This window comes from Urocitellus parryii, chromosome 4 (assembly GCF_045843805.1).
Source record: "Urocitellus parryii isolate mUroPar1 chromosome 4, mUroPar1.hap1, whole genome shotgun sequence".
In the NCBI taxonomy this organism is placed as follows: domain Eukaryota; kingdom Metazoa; phylum Chordata; class Mammalia; order Rodentia; family Sciuridae; genus Urocitellus; species Urocitellus parryii.
The window spans coordinates 67,757,856-67,781,261 of NC_135534.1; the positions used below are offsets into that span (position 1 = coordinate 67,757,856).

At 35.8% G+C, this 23,406-nt stretch overlaps 1 protein-coding gene across 3 annotated transcripts in view; it reads right to left on the reverse strand.

Moving 5' to 3' along the window:
* Pak1 (p21 (RAC1) activated kinase 1) overlaps positions 1-23,406 on the reverse strand; it is a 147,781-nt gene that overhangs the window by 37,343 nt on the left and 87,032 nt on the right. For all 3 annotated transcript variants that reach the window (XM_077797632.1, XM_026387269.2, XM_026387267.2), the window contains exons 3-5: positions 18,897-18,997; positions 18,283-18,430; positions 13,396-13,433 (exon numbers count right to left, since the gene is read on the reverse strand). In XM_077797632.1, coding sequence (XP_077653758.1) covers positions 13,396-13,433; positions 18,283-18,430; positions 18,897-18,997 — 287 coding nt within the window. The remainder of the gene's footprint in view (positions 1-13,395; positions 13,434-18,282; positions 18,431-18,896; positions 18,998-23,406) is intronic.

Consider the following 23,406-nt stretch of genomic DNA (forward strand, 5'->3'; position numbering starts at 1 on the left):
GAATAAGTGTATTTGAAAATGAGCCCATAGAAATTATCCAATTTTAAGAACAGAGGAGGAAAAAAAAAGAAGATTGAAGAAAAGCTAAGAGATCATCAAAGAACTGTGGAACAACATAAAACACACCAATACACATAAAACAGGAATCCCTGGTAAAGAAGAAGATGGAGCAGAAAAATATATCTAAAGAAATAACAGGCAAGGCTGGGTATGTGGCTCAAGCAGTAACGCACTCGCCTGGCATGCGCAGGGCGCTGGGTTTGATCCTCAGCACCACATAAAAAAATAAATAAATAAAGATGTTGTGTCCACCAAAAACTAAAAAATAAATATTTAAAAAATTTCTCTCTCTCTCTCTCTCTCTCTCTCTCAAAAAAAAAAGAAAGAAAGAAAAGAAAAAGAAATAACAGGCACATTGGCGCAAGCTTGTAATCCCAGTGGCTTGGGAGGCTGGGACAGGAGGATTACAGGTTTAAAGCCAGCCTCAGCAACACAGCAAGGTCCTGAGCAACTTAGCAAGACACAGTCTCAAAATTAAAAATTTTAAATTAAAATAAACAGGCTGTGGATGTGGTTCAGTGTTTAAGCATCCCTGGGCTCAATCTCTGGTATTTAAAAAAAAAAAAAAAAAAAAGTAAGGTACAGTTCTAAGAACCTCAATAAATCCCAACTAGGATAACCACAGAAAGATCCAAACCTAGACACAAGATAATACTGCTAAAAGCCAAAGACACAATGAAGATCTCTAAACAGCAAGAGAAAAATGACATCATGCACAAAATCAATATGATTAATAGCTGACTTCTGATCAGAATATAGTTCTCTCTCAAAGTTAACAGTCGGGAATTGGTTCCAGGAGCCACAGTGGATATGAAAACCTGGGGATGTTCAAGTGCCTTATATAAAACAGCACAGAACTCGCATATAACCTAAATACCTTCTTCAGCATACTTTCTTTACTCTTTGTAATGCAAGGCCTTGCAAGTAAATCACGCCCCATGTGCCATAATTCCTACGGCTGATATACTTTGCTTTAAATCATCTCTAGGTTACTTATAATACCTAATAAGATGCAAACACTATGGAAATGTGTTATACTATATTATATAGGGTCTATACATGTTCAAAATAGAAGCAGTTTTTCACTGGAATATTTTTGACCTATAGTTGGTTGAATCATAGATGTGAAATCCTTGGATATAAAGGGCTGAGTATACTTTAAAAATCAGTTAAAACTTCTTATTAGAAATAATGGAGGTCAGAAGGCACTGTGATGACATAGTCAAAGAGCTAACGCTTCTAAAAATTGCCATCATAAAAATCCATACCCAACAAAAATATCCTTTATAAGTGAAGATGATGATGAAAACATTCCAGGTTGAAAAAGACAGGGAGGCTGGCATGATGGGCAGGCTTGTGATCCCAACTTCTTGGAAAGCTGAGGTAGGAGGGCTGTTAATTCAAGACCAGCCTCAGCAACTTAGGGAGATCTTGTCTTAAAATAAAAATAAAAAGGTCTGGGGATATGGCTTAGTAGTAGAACACACTTATATTCAACCCCCCGTTCTGCAAAAATAAAAATTAAAAAGAAAAAAAGAAAAGGAGAATTTATTACTAGCAGAACAAAATATTAAAAGAGGTCCATAAAACTGAAAGGAAATTAATACCAAAATAGCAAATCCACAAGTAAAAACGAAAAGCAGAGGAAATAGTAAGCATATGGATTGACATAACTCTATAAATATACCTTTTTAGATTTGTTCTGTTCATCTCTTTAAAAAAATAAGATTGTATAAAGCAATAATTATAACACTGTACTGTTGGGCTTTTAATGTATCTATAGGGTATACATATTTATATAAACAACACATTTATGAATGATAGCAATAGCACAAAAAAAGGTGCATGAAATGAGGTATACTGGGCAAAGTTTCTATATTTTATTGAAATTTGATTTAATACTACTATGAATTCCAATAAAATAATCAAGATCCATAAATAAAACAACTAGCAAATGGCAAAAATAAACTGAGACACAACAATAATTATGTTAAATATCAGTGAACAAAACATCTCCAACAAAAGGCAGAAAATGTCACACTGGAAGGAAAATAAAAGACAAACAAGATCTACCCATATGCTATCTACAAGAGACACTACATTTTCAAAGACATGAATAAGTTCAAAGAACAACAATGGGAAAATATGTACCATGAAAACAGTAGTCATCAGAGAACTAAATGGCTACATTAAGTTAAAAAAAAGTTAAGAGAAATATTTTTAGAGACAAAGAGGGATATTTAGCAACAATTAAAAAGTCAAAAGGGGCGGGAGTGGGGGTGGGGGTTGTGGCTTAGTGGTAGAGTGCTCGCTTAGCATGCATGAGGCACTGGGTTTGATCCTCAGCACCACATAAATGTAAAATAAAGATATTGTGTCCACCTAAAGTTTAAGAATAAATATTTTTTTAAAAAAGTCAAAACAAGCCAGGCGGTGGTTCATACCTGTAATTCCATTAGGAGGCTGAGGCAGCAATAGCAATCTAACAAGGCCCTAAGCAACTCAGCAAGACCATCTCCAAATAAAAAAGGGCTGGGAATGTACCACAGTGGTTAAGTGCCCTGGGTTCAATCACACACACACAAAAAAACCTCACAATAGTTAGACATATAAAACAATATAAAGCAAGAGATGACATAATTGAAGGAAGAAGCAATTTCATTATAGATATTTCAATTACAGTTAGAGATTTCAGTTCTCTATACTCAATAATTAATAGAACAAGAATGAAAATTAGCAAGGACATATAAGACTTGAACACCATCAATCAATCTGACCTCTACATATAACTGACATAAACAAAGCATTCCTTTTAACCACATATGGATCATTCTCCAAGATAAACTATATTATATGCTAGGCCATAAACATGTCTCAATAAACTTAAAAGAAATGAAATCACTTCAAATATATTACTTGACACAATGGAATTAAACTAGAGATCAACAATGGGAAAGACATTTCTCCAAAAAAGAACACAAATGGCCAATAAGCACATGAAAAGATGCTTGACATCATTATTCACTAGGAAATGTAAATAAAACCACAATGAGATACTACTTCACACCCACTAAGATGACTATAATCAAAAAACAGAAAATAACAAGTATGGGCAAAGATGTAGAGAAATTAGAACCTTCTTAATTGCTGGTGGGAATGTAAAATGATGCCAATGTTATAGAAAACAGTCTGGCTATTCCACAAAAAGTTAAACATAAAGTTACCCTATGACACAGCAATTCTACTTCTTAGGTATATAACCAAGAGAAGCAAAAGCATTTATCCACACAAAGCCTGAACATAAATGTTCACAACAACATTATGCGTTATAGGCAAAATGTGGAAACAGGTCAAAGTGGATATCATCTGATGAGGGATACATAAAATGTAAGATATCCTTACAATGATATACTATTTAAATATAAAAAGGAATGAAGTACTGATACATGGATGGACCTCAAAAGCATTATGTTAAGTAAAAAAAAAAAAAAGCTGTACACAAAGACTACACGATATATGAATTTATATAAACTGTCTAAAGGCAAATTTATAGACAGAAAGCAACTGGTAGCTGAGCATGGGAGTTTGGTAAAAGGGCACAAGGAAAATTTGGGGGGCTGATGGCTATACAACTCTATACATTTATTAAAATCACTGAATTTTACATTTAAAATTAAATTGTAAATCATACCTCAATAGAACAGCTTTAAAAAGTAAACTTAATATTGTCAAAATGGCCATACTACCCAAAGTGCTATACAGATTCAATGCAATTCCAATTAAAATCCCATCATTCCTTATAGAAATAGAAAAAGCGATCATGAAATTCATTTGGAAAAATAAGAGACGCAGAATAGCCAAAGCAATCCTTAGCAAGAAGAGTGAAGCAAGAGGCATCACAATACCAGACCTTAAACTATACTACAAAGCTATAGTAACAAAAACAGCATGGTATTTGTACCAAAATAGACATGTAGACCAATGGTACCGAATAGAAGACACAGAGACAAACCCACATAAATACGGTTATCTCATACTAGACAAAAATATACAATGGAAAAAAAGATAGCCTGTTCAACAAATGGTCCTTGGAGAACTGGAAATCCATATGCAGCAAAATGAAAATAAACCTCTATCTCTCAACAGGCATAAAATTTAACTTAAAGTGGATAAAGGACCTAGAAATTAGTCCAAAGAAAAAGGAGGAAAAAGGAGGCCCAAATCTTCATCATGTTGGATTAGGCCCTGACTTCCTTAACAAGACTCCTAAAGTGCAAGAAATAAAATCAGTAATAAATGGGAGCGGGAGCTAGCTCTCCTCAGTCTATACCCAAAGGACTGAAAAACAGCATACTACAGGGACACAGCCACATCAATGTTTATAGCAGCATAATTCACAACAGCTAAACTGTGGAACCAACCTAAATGTCTTTTAATAGATGAAGGATAAAAAAAAAAATGTGGTATATATACACAATGGTATATTACTCAGCAATAAAAGAGAATAAAATCATGGCATTTGCAGGTAAATGGATAAGAGTTGGAGAAGATAATGCTAAGTGAAGTTAGCCAATCCCAAAAAACCCAAATGCCGAATGTTTTCTTTGATATAAGGAGGATGATTCATAGTGGGATAAGAAGCGGGAAAATGGGAGGAATAGACAAACTCTAGATAGGGCAGAGGGGTGTGAGGGGAAGGCAGGGGGGCATGGGGAAATTAATGATGGTGGAATGTTATGATCATTACTATCCAAAGTACAGGTATAAAGACATGAATTGGTGTGAATAGACTATGTATACAACCAGAGATATGAAAAATTGTACTCTCTCTATATAATAAGAATTGTAATGCATTCTTCTGTCATATATAAATAAAAAATTACATAAAAAAATAAATAAGTGGGGGGGTGGCTAGGGTTGTGGCTCAGAGATAGACCACTTGCCTTGCATGCATGGGGCACTGGGTTCGATCCTCAGCACCACATAAATAATAAATAAAATAATAAATAAATAAATAAAATAAAGGTATTGTGTCCTACAACTAAAAAATAAAAATATAAAAAGAATTAATAAATAAGATGGACTCAAACTAAAAAGGTCTTCTCAGCAAAAGAAACAATCAATGAGGTGAATGGAGAGTCTACATTTTGGAAGCAAATTTTTGCCACACACACATCAGTCAGAGCACTAGCTCCAGGATATATAAAGACTCAAAAAACTTAACACCAAAAAAACCAAACAACGCAATCAATAAATAGGCTTAGGACCTGAACAGACACTTCTCAGAAGAAGATATACACTTGATCAATAAATATATGAAAAACTGTTCAACATCTCTAGTAACTAGAGAAATGCAAATCAAAACTACTCTTAGATTTCGTCTCATGCCTGTCAGAATGGCAGCTATCAGGAATACAGACAACAATAAATGTTGGTGAGGATGTAGGAGAAGAGGCACACACATACATTGCTGGTGGGACTGCAAATTGGTGCAACCAATCTGGAAAGCAGTATGGAGATTGCTTAGAAAACTTGGAATGGAGCCACCATATGACCCAGCTATCCCACTTCTCGCTCCACACCCAAAGGACTTAAAATTAGCATACAATAGTAACACAGCCACATCAATGTTCATAGCAGCTCAATTCACAATAGCTAAACTGTGGAAGTAATCTAGATGCCCTTCAATAGATGAATGGATAAAGAAACTGTGGTATATATACACAATGGAATATTATGCTGCATTCAAAGAGAATAAAGGGGCTGGAGTTGGGGCTCAGCAGTAGAGTGCTTGCCTAGTACATGAGGGGCCCTGGGTTTGATCCTCAGCACCACAAATAAATCAATAAAAAATTAAAGGTATGTGTCCATACAAAAAATAAATATTTTTAAAAAGAGAATAAAATTTTGGTATTTGCAGGTAAACTGATGGAGCTGGAGAATATCATGCTAAAAAACAAAGGCCAAATATTCTCTCTGATAAGTGGATACTGACCCATAATGGGGAGCAGGGAGGCTGGGCAAAATGGAGGAACTTTTATTGGGCAAGAGGGGGTGAGGGTAGGGAGGGTACATGGGGGCAGGAAAGATGGTGGAATGAGATGACAACATTACCCTAGGTACATGTATGACTGCACATATGGAGTGAAGCTATATGTATACAACCATAGAAATGAAACGCTGTGCTGCAATTGTGTACAATGAATCAAAATGCATTCTGATATCACATATACCTAATTAAAATAAATAAATAAAATTTAAAAAACAAGAATAAAAGGTAAACTTAAAAAATTACATGTAAAACCAATAGGTTCTCATTATAAATTCTAGGTAATAAAATACAGAAATACATGGAGCAAAAAGTGAACATTCCAGGAATTGATATATGTAATCTAATTCCTGAAATCTCACTAAAACTAACATCAGGAATGGTCCTTTAAACACATTATATTCACAAGGATGGGGGCAACAGGAAAAGAAGGCAAGAACTGCAAAAAAGGAAGCAAAGCAGATGGCATGAGCTGAAAGGACTCAAGGAGACTGTGTATGAAGCTGCAAGTGGTCAAAGCTTGAAAACCAATCTATATGTCTAGCCTGCAGAATTCTCAAAATTAAAGTAAAATGCTAATACAATATACTTCCAGAACTACAGATAAAGTGGAGAAGAGGAAAGAATACTAAAAGCAGAGTCCTTGAAAGCTATTTAAGCAGCAGTTAGGCTCTAAATCTCTTCTCCCTGCTCTACAACCAGTAGGTGACTGCCTTCCCTTCCCTAGTTGAAGATTAGAGGTTTAGTCTCTGGAGATGGTAAAAAAGGATTTCTGGATTAGGGATGCCAAGCACAAACATAAAAGTACCACAGCAAAAACATAGTGAATGCTGGGACTTCTAGACCTTTTCTCTTACTAGGCTCTTAGAATACTTGTAGTCAGATCTTCATTACCAAAGCAGATTAGAAGATTCTTCTGTAGATCTGACCTGCCTAACAGGAAAGTTCTAAAGTCAAAAATATGAGTTTTCTCCAAATAATCCAGCTGGATTATCCTATGGTGATACAAACAAAAAAAGCTTTATTATGGTGATGGCTGAACAATTCTATAAATTTATTAAAATCACTTAACTGAATACCACACTACTGAGCTAGAAATTCTAGCAAGCTTCTTATATAATCCAGTCATAAGTATGAGTAGACCTCCAAAGATTGCTAAATATATGAGGAAGAGCTCCCACAAACATGGAAGAAATCAAAATAACTAGGGAAATGATGGTGGTGGAGTGGTGGCGGTGAGGACAGAATAAATAAGGAGAAGAAAACATCAAAAGAAAGCCTATCATTAATGTCCTCTCTGGCCCTGCAGAGGACATCAGGTTTTATTGTCTTTTTCAGCACTACAGTACTTACTCCTTAACCTCCAATCCCCTCAAGAAAATGATTTGACCCGACCCGCAAAATGTCCACAGAGATAAGAGAAGATACTAATTCTGGAAACAAGAAAACAATGCTATAATTTTTTAAAATGAAAGAGCACTTGGAAATTAAACATGAGTACTGAAGTGAAAGGTCAATAGGTAAATTGAAAGATGGAGATGAGGGAGTCTCCCAAAAATCAAGAACAGGACAACAGAGAATATGTAAGAAAAATTAAGAATAAGTCTAAAAGGTCCAAAATATAAATAAATAGGAGCTCTAGAAAGACAGAATAAAGAAAGCAGGAGAAGAAAACAATGAAATAATTCAAGCAAATTTCCTAGAACTGAAGCCTTGAGTTTCCAGGTTGAAAGAGTTCACAAAGCTCCTTGAACAATAAATAGACGAAGACAGGAATATAATTATGAAATTTCCAAACAATGACAAAGAAGATCCTACGAGCTTTCCATGTGGCAAAAAGTAGGTCATATACAAAAAAGCAGAAATAACTTTGGACTTAACAATACTGAAAGCTAAACAAAGGAAATGCAATGTTTTCTATATCTGATGGGAAATTATTCCCTGTCTAGAATTCTATAATCAGCCAAAGTATTAATCAAATTTGAGAGCAAAATGGAGAAACTCCCATATTAAGACCTGAAAGATATTTAATATTTATTTCCCATTTATTTTCTCAAAACTGCTAGACGACATGTACTACCAAAATGCAAAAGGGAGGCCTGGGGCAGAGAAAATAGAAATACCAACACAGAAAAGCAAAAAGACTGCCAAGACAATGGCAAAGGAGGAACTCAGAATGACATCTATGTATTATAAGACTTCTGGTTCTATTTGATTTTTAATCTGAATTTGAAAAAAATAATTTTCAGTGAATATTATTAATCACCATCAACCCCAGAGGTAATTACTGTTACCATTTGGTATCTTTCAAAGATGATCTGTGGATGGTAGACATTGATCTTCACATGTCCAAACATGTTTTTATTTTGACTTGGTGCTTGAATGCTAGTTTGATTGTGTATTGAATTCCTGATATTAAATAATTTTCCTCATATTTCTGAAAATATTGCTCCTCTATCTGCTATTGCTAATGAGACATCTGATGCTACTGTTCCTCTGGACAGTGGCTGTATACTTTCTTTGGAAACTCTTTAAGATTTTTCTCTTTATCTTTGGGTGTCTTCCAATTGTCTGACTTGGTGATTGATAGACCTTTTACCCAAGACTTTCTTTTAGCTGAGGAATTTTTCTTCTCTTATTCTTTTAATTATTTTTTTCCCACTCCACTGCCTCTGTTCTCTAATTTGTCATCTTAAATCTCCTTAACTAACCCTGTATTATCCCTTATTTTCAAATTTCCACCTGTTTTTCTACTTTATATCATTAATTCTCTCTTATATACATTTAATTTATTTCTTTTGAAATTTTTATTTTTTAATTGTAGTTGGACACAATACCTTTATTTTATTTATTTATTTTTATGTGGTGCTGAGGATCAAACCCTGAGCCACAACCCCAGCCCTGTGAATTTATTTCTTAACACTTTTTTTTCTGTGTGCATGTGGTACTGGGAATTGAATGCAGGGCCTCATACTATATCCCCAGCTCTTTTTTTATTTTATTTTATTTTTTAATTTGACACAGGGTCCTGCTAAATTGCCCAGGGTAGCCTCAAACTTGTGATCCCCCTGCCTTAGCCTCCCAAGTCACTGGGAGTCACTGGGATTACAGGTGTGGGCTTCTGTGCCTGACTACATTTTTTAATTTCTAAGAACTCTCTTCTATCCCCTGATAGCTCCAATGCAGGTGTTTTGGGGGATGTAACATCTATAGAACTTTTCTGAACAATTATCTTTCCTGAATTATCTACTTCCTCTGAGGCTAGTTTTATTTCTTTATCTTAGTCCCTCTCTAAAGTTTTGTTTCCCTCAAGTATCTAGAGGTCATATTTACAAGTGAAGGACTAGACTGATCAATGTAAGTAATCAACATGAGTTTTTCCTGCACTATGTAAGTATGCTTCTCCACTGTACTCTCTGAATGGCAGGTACCAGCAAGTGTTACTGTAGGATACGTAGATATGGAAAAGGATATGTGTAGAGAGTCCTCCCTCCCAAGTATCAAAGTATGAGAAATTCTTGGTATAGAGAATTTTAATGTATTTTTCTGCTGCAAAAGCTACTTTTTTTTTCTCCTCTGTATCTATGGTAGAAATCTGCAATTAACTTGGGGTTTTTTTCTGCTTCTCTCTCAGGCCCCTGCGCCCATAGCAGCAGCTTTCCTCAAGGAAGCAGTTTCTTTAGAAAATTACCTGATTTTAGCTTAGAAACAAATACATCTGCTGCCTTTTGCTCACTGTAAAGAGGAGACTACCCCTGATGTTTCAAATGTAGAATTTAATTAATACTCTTGAAGATGATCGAAGACTACTTTCTGCTTCATGTATAGATTCTTTTAGTTCATTTTCTGTGAAGTTACTTTTTTCTCTTCCACTTACTTTTAAGCTATGACTGCTTCTGCTCTGATCAATCTGACCTTACCTACTTTTTATCTTCCACAAATTCCTCACAATGGTTGATTTATGTCATGTTTAGTTCTAAAGTGCTGCTTTTATTTTTTAATATATCTTTCTGAAATTAAGAAATTTAGTCTAGTAAGAGAGATAGGCACATGAATTTAGTCCATGAGCATGAATAAATTTCCAGAGTAATATTTCTAAGACGTTAGTTTAGACTAAAATGCACATCCAACTATTTCAGTCTTTTATTTACAATACTTCTTCAACTCTAACAACAAAGTTCAAATTTTCTTGCCCGATATACTAGAAACTTAACAGCACAGCTTTGTTCACCCTATCCCTAGACAGAAAAGCATTGCCCCTTTCTAATTATTTGTGTTTATCTGACAACTATCTTGTAAATGTTTGCTTACATGTTCTGATTCATCACTAACTTGTGAGATCAAGAGCAAAGACCCTACTAGCCCTTGACTCATTAGCACCCAAAGAATCTACCATATGGTAGATGTTCTTTTTATGAATGAGAATAAGGCATTAAAATAGCATAAAATCTTAGAGTCAAGTCTCAGACCCAGATAACAGAATTTTAGGCAGGAAAGAACCTTAAAGATCATGTTTGTTAAATGAATAATCCTTCAGGACCCAGTACCCTGTGCAACTTTCCTTGTACTATCAGGCAGAATAAACCATTCCATCAAATATGACCTCATTGCACATTATTCATGCAGCCATATCTTGGAGCTTTTATCTTCCTAGTCATTAATATTTTTCTCAAGGTAGCACACATTCATTTTTGTGTCACCTATATTTTGGCACAAAAAAGATATTAAGGAAATATTTATTCTATAAATGAATAGATGAATACTCAGGAGAACAGAATTTTGAACTGATTTCTACTACTAACTCATCAACAGTGGGACAGAGTCAATGTTTTTGAGTCACAATTTTTAAAATCTTTATTATATAGATAACAATTTTGTTTGATTATTTCACAAATTAAGTGAGTCCAAAATGGAGAACAATGACATGCTACCACAATAAAAATCCTATTTCTCTATAAAACTAGGAAATAAAGATAGAACAACGAACTAGAGGGACAAATGTTCTGAATTGGGGTAGAAAATGTCCTTGAGAGCCTGACTGGTTTTATTTGTAGATACTAAACCAGTACAGGTTTTTAACCAAGCAGGTGTTATCCTCTCTGCCATATGGCATGAGCCCCAGGGCACTTCCTCCACACTAGCAAACAACACATTGCATTCTCCTTTATAAGACCTCTCTGACATCTTTCTCTGTTCCTTGCCACAATGAAAAGAACCCTGGACTGGATTCAGAAGACTCCAGTTATAATCTGGTACTAATTAGGAATCTTTTTTTTAATATTTATTTTTTAGTTGTAGTTGGACACAATACCTTTATTTATTTATTTATTTATTTATTTATTTATTTATTTATTTTTGTGTGTGTGTGTGTGGTGCTTACGATTGAACCCAGGGCCTTGCATGTGTTAGGTGAGCACTCTACCAATGAGCCACAACCCCAGTCCCACTAATTAGAAATCTTCAGGAAAGTTTTTGTACCTGTGAAATGGGGATGGATACTACTTCCTTCACGAGGCAAACTGTGAGGACTAATTATGCTAACATATAGAAAGTTATTTACACTGTGTTCATTACAGAATAGACACTTAATAAACGATAGCTACCACTCTTCCTATATATGTATAAAGATATTTGAATCACAAGGTACAACTCAACTTTGTTAGGCCCTTTCTTCAATGATTCACTGTTCAAACACCTACATTTGCAAATTCTTCTCCCATCTTTTATTCACATTTCTTCCATTTGATGAAAGGCAGCATGAATCAAGGGAAAGCAGTGCAGACTGAAAATCAGATGTCTATTGCCTTAAACCTTTTCTATTTCAGTTTTATAACCTATAAAATAATAGATAATAACCCACCTCATCAAGCTTCAGCAAATATGAAGAGATACTGAATAAGAAGGGATCTGTCATGTTACAAGGCAGCTTGTCAACATTTTTTTAGTATAACTGATAAGGGTATAAATGACTCAGAATCAATCAATTCTCAGTGCTAGCAACATGGTTCAAAGTATTTTGGTGGTGACTCAGTATTGCATTAGACCTTACTACTCTCCTGCTTAAAAGTCTTTAAGTTCTCATTACCTTTAAGATGAAGTCAAAATCCTACAGGATGTGGCCTACTTACCACTCCTACTCACCACCCACGTGTACTCCCTGCACACTTCACATTCCAGTATTAAACCACTTGCAATTCCCTTATAAACTTCCAGTCCATGCACATACAATTCTCTTTCTGTCTGGAATATCCTCATCCTCCTTAATTTATGCCCTAGAATTAATTTTAACTCATTCAGTGCAGAATTTACCATCAATAAGCTTTCTCTGACACATCCAATCTTTCATTCAATAAATGTTTACTGAACATGGAACCTGTCAGATGCCAAAGATACAGCAATTAACAAGATAGGCATAGCCTCTGGCCTTATGAAGTTTATCATGCTAAAATATAACTGTCTGTACTTTCATGTCTTCGGTAAGACTGAAAGGTTCCTAGGCATTGAGACAAAGTATCATTTCTGTATCACCACTACTCTACACAAGACTTGGCACAAAGTAGGGGCTCTTGTAAATATTTAGTAAATCAACATGGCACAACCACCTTTCTATAAGAGAAAATATTAGATATAAATAATAGTGACATTCTCTTATATGTGTCACAATTATAATAAGACCCTTTCAAACATCAACATCTCATTTCATACTCATAATTGCCCTGGAAAATACAATCTGAAAGTGGAGTTAAGCTAGTATTACTTCCCAGTCAATTTGTCAATGATTCCTATAATATCACTTCAAATTACAGGACATCACTACAACTTCAGAAGGCAGAATAAATGACCTTAAGTGAAAAGAATCTGCTCCCTTCAACAATTAATTTCTAATCCTAGTTTTGCAGACCTTACTGAAAAGAGGGAACTCTTCTAAATTCAAGTGTCTAAAAACACATCCAGGCAAGGCAGATATATCTCATCTTATTAATGAGGAATCTAAAGCACAGAAAGACAAACTGGCTTTCCCAATGTTCAAAGCTACCTACGAAAAACAGCCTAGAAATCACATCTTCTGGTTCCCAGGTTTCAATTTCTAGAGCATTAAAGCTGGAAGGGATGCACAATTTTTGTTAGTTCAATTCCTTTATTATATAGACAGACATTCTGAAGCTGAATGTAGGAGAGTGACCAAGATGAGTGCCTCCCAGTCCGGGCTTTATCCTTATCATATCTTTTGACCCTTACTTCTGAACCTGCCCATTTCAGAAGAGAGGAAAAAAAAAAAGACTTACCAAAGTGTTAGAAGAATTATAATCTTCAGCTGATTTATCTGCAAAGGAACAAAGACAAAAGACTTAGTAAACAATTGTGGTTAATCCTTTGAGAGCTAAGGAAGTCTACCTGATCAAGCACTTCCCAGGTTCACAGAATAATAATAATATGAATGATAGTATGGGCCACATAACATGCTAAGCACCTTATACATATTATCCTCACTATGGCTCTGAGTATTATCATTATATCCACTTTTATCAATTTTATAGTTCAGGGAAGTGATTTGTCCTGGGGTTTATGTAGGTTAAATAGAGGATTCAAGATTTGAATTATGATTTAATTCTAAATCTATGCTAGAACTGTATCCACATCATCAGCTATATCATCAGCAGGCTTTAATGGTAGAGAGAAGTTCTAAAGGAAAAGAATCCAAGGCACAGTCCTGAGCCATTATGCAAAATCATGGTCAACCCACAGCTTCAGCTTTCACGAAGGATCCTTGTACATCCAAGACCATTCCCCACAGGGCCAGAAAGACAAAGAAAAGAGAGATTAATCATGTTAAGTCTCAATAAAAGCAAAAATTTATTTCCTAAGAATAGAATCAAGTGCCTCCAATGAAGTAATTATCAGATTTCACTGATTCTAATTCATACATTTTTCACATTAAGAGCTCTAAAATGGAGAGGTTTCCACAATTAAAGGCATTTCATGGTTTGGTTGGCAGGTCCCCTCCCCTGCCATACTGGTAAATAAAAGAATGATGCCTCCTTCAATCAATGATATCTTGGACTTGCCAAAATATAAAACACAAACCCAATGGAAATTTCAGTAAGAAAATAAGTTTAAAGACAAGGTATTATCTTTGATAGAGCACTAATCTTTAGGGTATATAAAGAACTCAAAAAGCTAAACACCAAAAAAAAAAAAAATAACCCAATCAATAAATGGGCCAAAGACCTTCTCAGAAGAGGATATACAATCTGTCAACAAATATATGAAAAAATATTCATCACTGTAATAATTAGAGAAATGCAAATCCAAACCACTCTAAGATTTCACTTCACTCCAGTCAGATAACAGCTATTATGAATATAAACAACAATAAATGTTGGCGAGGATGTGGGGAAAAAGATACATTCATACACTGCTGGTGGGACTGCAAATTGGTGTAGACAGTATTGAAAGCAGTATGGAAAATTTCTTGGAAAACTGGGAATGGAACTGCCATTTGACCCAGCTATCTCTTTCCTCGGTCTATACCCAAAGGACTTAAAAACAGCATACTACAGGTATACCACACAATTCACAATAGCTAAACTGTGAAACCAACCTAGATGTCCTTCAGCAGATGAGTGGATAAAAAAAATGTGGCATATATACACAATGGAATATTACTCAGCAATAAAAGAGAATAAAATCATGGCATTTGCAGGTAAATGGATGGAGTTGGAGAAGATAACGCCAAGTGAAGTTAGCCAATCCCAAAAAACCAAATGCTGAATGTTTTCTCTGATATAAGGAGGCTGACTCACTGTGGGGTAGGGAGAAGGAGCATGGGAGGAATAGACGAACTCTAGATAGGGAAGAGGGATGGAAGGGGAAGGGAAAGAGCATGGGGTTAGAAATGATGGTGGAATATGATGGACATTATTATCCAAAGTGCATATATGAAGACACAGATTGGTGTGAATATACTTTGTATACAACCAGAGATATGAAAAATTGTGCTCTATATATGTAGTAAGAATTATAATGCATTCCGCTGTTATATATAAATTAAAAAATTAATTAAAAATTTCTTGTTGTTGTTGATAGACCTTTGTTTTATTTATTTATATGTAGTGCTGAGAATCAAACCCAGTGCCTCACACATGCCAGGCAAGCACTCTACCACTGAGCTACAACACCAGTCCTAGCAATATGTTCTTAAAACAAGCCCTGAATCATCTGCTATGGCTTGAAGAAATCAATTCATGATATAATTTAAACATAATCCATTTGTTTCTCTTATCTAAATGAGTATCAGTTTAGGTGGAGTACAACACCATGCCTTCACTGCACTACCCCTAATCTTACATGCTGCTAGTATTTTTGAGGATTGGGTATTCTGGTTATAACATACTTATTATTGCCATAAAAAACAAGTAAACATTGCTTTTGTTAAAGATCATGGATATAATTTCTATATTTCAAAATCAAATTCCAAAGTACAGAATGACAGGATGAAAGTATTCCATTCTCTTCATTTTACAAATGAGGAAACTGAGGTTGAGAGTAAGAAAGAGACTGGTTCAAAGTCACATAAATAAGTGGCAAAGTAAGGTTAATACTCAACTAAGTTGTAAATCTAACCTACTTTTTCTCTAACACATCAGCTACTAATTGGAATAGAAAATCTAGTGTTGAAAAATAGGAAATTTAATGCCCCAAATGGCATGGAGAGTTGTGCTTGGGTTAGGGACAGCACTGAGTTTAAAGGCCCAAGTTTAAAACACACTTCCATCATCTATCAGCTGAGTCACCTTGGGTAAGACATTTAATTTCTCTAAGTCTAATAAACTTCTTTGAGTCTGTAAAATGGGGATAATAGTCCTTGCCCTGCCAATTCCCAAAGGCATTATGAGATTCACATAAGATAATACACAAATTGAGGTAGTGTTACTATAACTAATTAACTGTATGAGAAGGAGAAACAGGGAAAGGAGAGATATGACATTAAAATGAAAGTATACCAAATATACAGTTTTGCCTAGACTTGGCCCTCATCTTCAACTTCTAGAAAATTAAAATCCTGCAGGGCTGAGGTTGTGGCTCAGCAGTGGAGCGCTCACCTAGTACATGCGAGGCCCTGGGTTCGATCCTCAGTACCACATAAAAATAAATAAAATAAAGGTATTATGTCCAACTACAACTAAATTAAAATCTTGCACATACATATAAATAATGTGTATATTGGTTCAAACACAAAAATAGATGCACACATACTTATAAATATATATTAAATACTGTTCATATATGCATGTACAGATGAAAGTTACATAATTATCTGAATTTGCATGTCCATATACATATTCATCCATGAATACTTACATAGACTATAATTTCAAACATGTGCAAACCTACTGGGCAATGTCTCCATATGCATACTATAACTTACACACACAAACATACATGCATGCAGGAAATAGATTCTTCCAAAGACTTTACTACTGAGGATTTCAAAGATAGTTTATAATCTGATGTCTCTGATAAACTCCTTAATTTCCTGACTACCAGAAAACCTTCCCATTCAGAATCCCCTTACCCCAATTCCTCCTTGGAATGATCCAGTGAGGAAGTGAGACAGACCCGGCAGTGACAGACGCGAGGAAGGAAATACTGCTGGGTAGATGCATGGCCCTCTCCTGGGTACCACTATGGCAGAATGAGAGAAGCTGCAGTCTGTCATCTCCACCATCTGTGCCCTTTGATACAAGCCAGATACTTGCAGGGGAAGCATCCTTCAAAATCAGCAAGTTCATCCTGATTCTCACCTTTTCCAACAATAGTGCCCTTTGAAGAAGGTAGCATGAACAAAGAACACCAGGCTTGGAACTAAGGGACTAGCACTGCTACTATTTTAGCCACATTAGGAAGGCCTATGTCTTCCTAATGTGACTAAAAAACAAGGGGGAGCTGGTATGTACAAAGGTACTTCTTACTCTAACATTCTAAGATGCTATAAAAAGCAAGTTTCCAAAAATATAGACTTCTCATAAGTTATCCTAGAAAAAGAAAAATTTCTCTGCTGTGGAAGGAGGGGCTCCAAATAAAATTACTAAAGAAAACTAGTTATTCAAAAGATGCTGGTGTAGGAATTGGATTCTAATCCCAATTCTGCTATAAAAAACATAATCCCTTATAAAGAGTGTATATTTAAGGATCATTTAAAATTGTTGGCTTTATTTCATTTGATAGATAAAAATTAGTCCCTTGAAGAAGAAACTGGCTTTGCCAACTTAAAAGATACACATTAATGTTATTAAATAACTAATGATATTAACAATAATCATGACAATGATAGCCACATTTCTATGGTGCTTTTATAACTTATAAAAAGCTTTTACATCAATGAGCTCATTTACTTCTCACTACAACCTCTTGAGATAGGAATTTGTTATGGTTTAAAATATAAGGTGTCCCCCTTAAAGCAACTGTGTTAATGCAGGCATGTTTGAAGGTGAAATGATTAGATTGTGAGATCTGAAACCCAATAAGTCCATCCTAGTTTGAATGAACTGAATGGGTAGTAAATGTAGGCAGGAAGGGCGTGGCTAGAGGAGGTGAATCACTGGGGATTCATCTTCCTGCGATGCCTTCCTGTGCCATCTGTCTTCTTCCCAGCCACCATGAAGTGAGAAGTGCCTCTCCATTGCATCCTTTTGCCATAAGCTTCTGCCTCACCTGGGGCCCAGAGCAATAGAATTGGTTGACCATAAACTAAACCTGTGAACCTATGAAACAAACTTTCCCTTCTCTAAGTTATTTTTTGTCAGGTATTTTGGTCACAGGAACAAAAACCTAAATAAAACAGAATGATTATTCCCATTTTGAGGCGCAAAGAAATGAAATGACTATAGAATCTTGTGAATGTCAAAATCGAGACCTCTGGCACAAAGCCAGTATTCCTTTTACATAACACCATGCTATTTTTAAAAAACATGCAGTTTTGGAATAAGACAAGTTTGATGGGAAAAAAACTTCATCTTGGTTGTCAAATTCCCAAATCCCATCTTAGTGAGAATACCACCTTTTGCTCTTTCCACTTTCTTATTTCACTCCAGACCAATAAATATGTGGAGTTTTTCCACCCTGATTAAAACCTTCTTTTGCAACAACTGATGTGGACATAATCCTCCTACCTGTAAAGCTCATGTACTTCTGACTGTTAGAGGTCTTCTTTGAGTTGTAAAATTCCAACACATCCAGAACAGCCTGCGGGTTTTTCTTCTGCTCTGACTTAGTGATATTTGATGTCTGAAGCAAGCGGGCCCACTGCTCTGGCATTCCCTGTAAGACAGACATGCAAGGGTTTCAGGAAGAAATAGTTACAGGGGACCCTGAATAAACATGGGCTTCTTAGTCATCCCTTCATCTCTGTGCCCTTAAAGTTTACAGAAGCCTCTTCTGTAACACCTCTCTTAACAGTTGTTTTTTAATATGTTTGCTCCTTTACCATTTTATACCTCCTTCTAAGCAAGGACCATGTCTGATTTGCTCCTACATCCTCTATGTCATACACAGAGCCTGCATGGGGTCCCTCAGTAAAGGTTTATATAAGAAATGAAAATCAAAAGGATTCTCTGAATATACAATTTTGGAGATAGGAAAGTGCTCCTCTTGTGAATGTTAAGAAGACAGTAATAAGGGTCTTAGGCAAAGAAAAAGAGATCAGCAAGGTGAGAAAAAATTGAATCTAACAGCACACAGCCAGAACTCTAAAGGTCCAAAGGGCTTTGTGTAAACCAGGACTCACCGTAAACTCCCCTGTGACAGCATCAAAACCAACATGAATTGTGTGCTCAAAATCTGAAGGAAGAGAAATTTCTGGCCGCTCCTTCTCCTTCTTTTTATTTGCTGTGAGAGAAATAGGGAAGAGGAAATTTTTAGAAGAGGGGTATTATTAGGTTTTTAATGCTTATTTCAGCTCTTTCCTGAGCTGTAGGCTCCCCTAGAGAACAAGATTTGTCCCAACTTACATTTGTATTTACAGAGCCTAACTACAACCTGACTTAGAGTAGATACATGTCTAAAAACTTAATTCTTCCTGAATTAAAGCAAGGAAGGAGCAGAAGGAACATTTGTCATAGTTACTAGTCCTGATTTTACCACTAACTAGCCAGCTGATATAGAGCAAGTCCTCTTCTGGAAGTTCTCCTTGATCTCCAGGTTGGGCAGTTCTTCACCTTCTCCTCTGTTCCCACAGTACCAACAAAGTGATTGACTATTTTAAGTGCTTATTTTCTCTACCAGACTAAATTCCAGGTGCAGGGGCCATGTCAAATTCATCACCAATTCTCAGGGGCTACCACATACCTGGCACAAAATAGGTGCCGAGATAGTGAGTGAAAAAAGGAACAAATGATCAGACACCTTCCTCAACTGGTCAAGCAGTCTAAGGAACCTGCCTAAGATATGCAAATTCTCTCCAGGACAGGAATAAAAGTTTCATTTCACCAGCTTGGCCAACTTCTATGAAACTGATTACCCAGCCCTCATTAACCTTATTTTAAAGCAGCTGGCAGCCCAGCACATCAGCCAAAAGAAATTCTGAAGTCCTCATGCCTCCCACTAACCAGCATAACCTGATTAAAGGCAATAAAATGGGAAAAAAAAAAAAAACAAGATCTAGAGTACAAGTCAGTTTTACTTCTACCTCATCATAGTATACAGTCCAGTATCTCTGCTTTCCCAAGTGGACTATGGGGAGGATGAATTAAATGATCTCCATCTCCTGGTTCTAGGGATTGAACCCAGAGCTTTATCCCCAGTCCTTTTTGGTTTTTATTTTGAAATAGAGTCTTGCTAAATTGCTAAGGCTATCCCTAAACTTGTGATCCAGTTGCCTCAGCCTCCCTAATAGCTGGGATTACAGGCATGCACCATTGGGCCCAGCTACAATGTACTAGATGATCTTAAGGGCCTTTCTGGCTCCCATATTTGGTGAGTCTATGAAACCAGAAAAATAAGTACTCTCAAAGCTCTATATTTGTTCCTTAGATGGCATCCTACAGTTTGTTTGTTTGCAGGAGAATGGGGGGAGGTGGTGCTGGAGATCAAATCCAGGGCCTCATGTATGCTAGGCAAGGACTATGCCACCGAGCTATATCCCCAGCCCTCCCACAGTTTTTAATAGACATTTTATATATACTATCTCACATAATCACCATAATTCTGAGAAGCAATTTTTACCTGTAGATTAGGAAACTGTGGTACAGATTTGCCTAGCATCTTAAGTAAATGAAATCAAAGCAAGGTCTTTTACATTCTACTACTTTGTCTCCCCTAAAGAATTTCAAGTTGAATTAAGAAAATATACTTTGATATAATGAGAAGAAATAACATTAAGAAATTTCCATGTATATGTACCATGACATACATTATTTTCCTTCATTATTACAATCTTACTAATAAATATTACTACTAAATAATTCACTCTTAGCCTCTAATGAGGCTGTGATTTGAATCCAGGTCTGATTCCAAAGGTCTTTCTTTAGTGTCATTATAAGAACCATTTGCCCACATGCCAATTGCTAGGGTTTAAGCTATTTATGTAGTTGGCAATTTCTCTTCCAGAAGCAGCTGCTTTGAGAAAGAGAAGGCTAAGAGTTATACCAGGGCCCAAGTCAAGCAGTCATTTAAGACATAATTCCCTCTGTCTCACTCACATCTAGAATATGTAGGACATGTGACAGGGCTTTAGAACTGCTTTCTGTTCTAAACTGCTTTCTGTTTCTAAATTCCCTCTGTTCTGATCACTTAAATCACTTAAAAGATTTTAGGGAAGTAAAACTACATTAATGTTTTATTTATTTTGTTTTTTTATGCTTATATATATTATTATATTTTATGCATTATTTCTATTGCATATTATTAAAAGACTACACAATATAATACCATAACCATGGACAGTAAAGTCCAGAAGAAACTGGTAATGAAGATTCAGAGAATGGCTCAGAGGATGACTAGCTAATTGGAAAAAGCCAGGGGAAATGAAATCATAGAAGGATGGACTTAAGGACCTTCCAGCTCCTACATTCTCCAAGTCTGTGAAACAGAAATAAGGTACCCCATGACCTTTGAATATACCTCACATATTCCTATTTCCACGTTTGTGCTCATTTTATGTTTTTTAATATGCTTGTTTGGAATGTTCCTTCTCTCTGTCTCAGCTGTCTTTCAAAGACTTCTCTCAGGAAGGATTTCCTGACCTTTCCTCTCCCTGTGAATTCCCAAGGCACTGAGTCTGTTACACCACCATCCATCTAGTCATTTCCTATCTTGTATGATCCCTTGTATGAACTATAACTGATGAATTTTTAAAAAGCAAAATATAGTAAGCTGAGGAAAAAAAATCATGGTTTCTCATTAAGACCATTATATTTCTGAATCTCAAACAAAACCCAGCACAGAGTTTACTTAATTCATGAAAACCCCATAAAATACTAGGAAATGACTTTAGAGACCATCTAATTCCACTCCCTGAAGGAAGAGGCCCTAAAAAGTAAACTGACTTGCCCTGAGTCACAGAGCACATGGTGGTAAGACTCAGTCTACCTGATCAAGTCTTTTACCCTTCATTATACCCCTGATCCCTTCTGATTGATTTGAATGAAAGAAACTACTAACTGCATAATGGTTTAATATAAACCAGACTTGAGAAGAGGAAGACCCTGGCTAAAGTAGGAAAAGGGGAAAATAAGGAGAAAAGGGAAATATAGCTGGCAGATGGAGGCTGGGTGCTGTGCGATTTTGGCCAAATACTCACTAGCTGGGGACCACCAGCTGGAAACAGGGTTCCTGGGTCAGGAAGGCAAGACAGAACTAAAGAAAAAGCTATGTAGTCCCATAGCCACTTGGAACTCAGTTAATTGCTTTTTAGAAGTAACAACTACCACCCTCATATGTGCATAACTCTTTATGAAGCCCTTTCACTGTCTCCCTGATTCTTCACAACAAACTCAACGAGCCAGACAATATGGATTAACATTTTATAGCTGAAAAGCCTAAGGTGAGGGAATCCAAAGACTGTTAGTAGGAATAATTTTGAAATAGGAGTCAGGGGAAGAGGGACTCAGTATTATCATTTTTGTTAACTCACTGTGTAACCCTGGGAGAAAGTCTCCGAGTTTCTAGACCTCAATCTGCAAAACAGGACAATGACCCATGCTTAGAATAGAGATGAAGGTAGGCAACAAGTTACTATCTGGAGAAGATAATATTTTTAAAAAGTCATGAAGGATAAATAGGAGTTAACTAGGCAAAAATGGGGAAGATCATTCCAGAAAGAAACAGAATGTGCAAAGGGCCATAGGAGTAAAGAGTGTGATCTTTCTTCTGACTTTCCACCTGCCCAGCATGCCATCCCAATTCCAAAATCTCTTATTAGGCATATACTCTGAATTTGGGATTGAGGATACAGTGGAAAAAAATAAAGCAAACCCAGGATCCTGATGGTCCCATATCCCACAAACTTTAGTCTCCCTGGGGGGTGAAGGTTGCCGTAACAATTTTTTTGTGTGTGCCTGTATGATGACTAGAGAGAAACCCAATGAGAATATGTATCTACACAAAAACTTTAAAGTATTCAAAGGTGAAAATAACACAAATGTCCCTCAACTGATGAGCAGATAAAATGTGGTATATCTCTATAATGAAATCCAGACAAAAAAGTCCTCATCTATGCTACAAAATGAATGAACTTTGAAAACATTATGCTAAATGAAAAGAAATAAGTCAAAAAAGATCACATATTGCATAATTCCATTTATATAAAATATCCAGAACAGGCAAATCCATAGACAGAAATTAGATTAGAGGCTGTTAAGGGGCTGAGAAAAGGGAAAAATGAAGTGTCTGCTAACAAATACAGGGTTTCTTTTGGGAGTGATAAACATGTACTGATATTAGTTGTAACAGTCATACTTTATTTTTTTGTTGTTGTTGTTTTTGTGTTTTTTTTTTGTTTTTTTGCAGGGCTGGGGCTCCAAGCCAGGGCCTCATACATGCTAGACATATACCCAAGCTACACCCCTAGCCCTTGATTATGCGATTTTGTGAATTTACTAAAACCATTGAATTATGGTTTTTAGAATTATGGTTTTTAAGATGATAAACTATATAGTATATAAATTGTATTTCAATTTCTTAAAAAAGTAAATGTAATTGACCATATTAATAAAAAAGGAGTTTCTATGCATATATATAATGAATTTAATTAATGTAGAAAACACTTTGCTAAAATGTTATACAATTCATGATTAAAA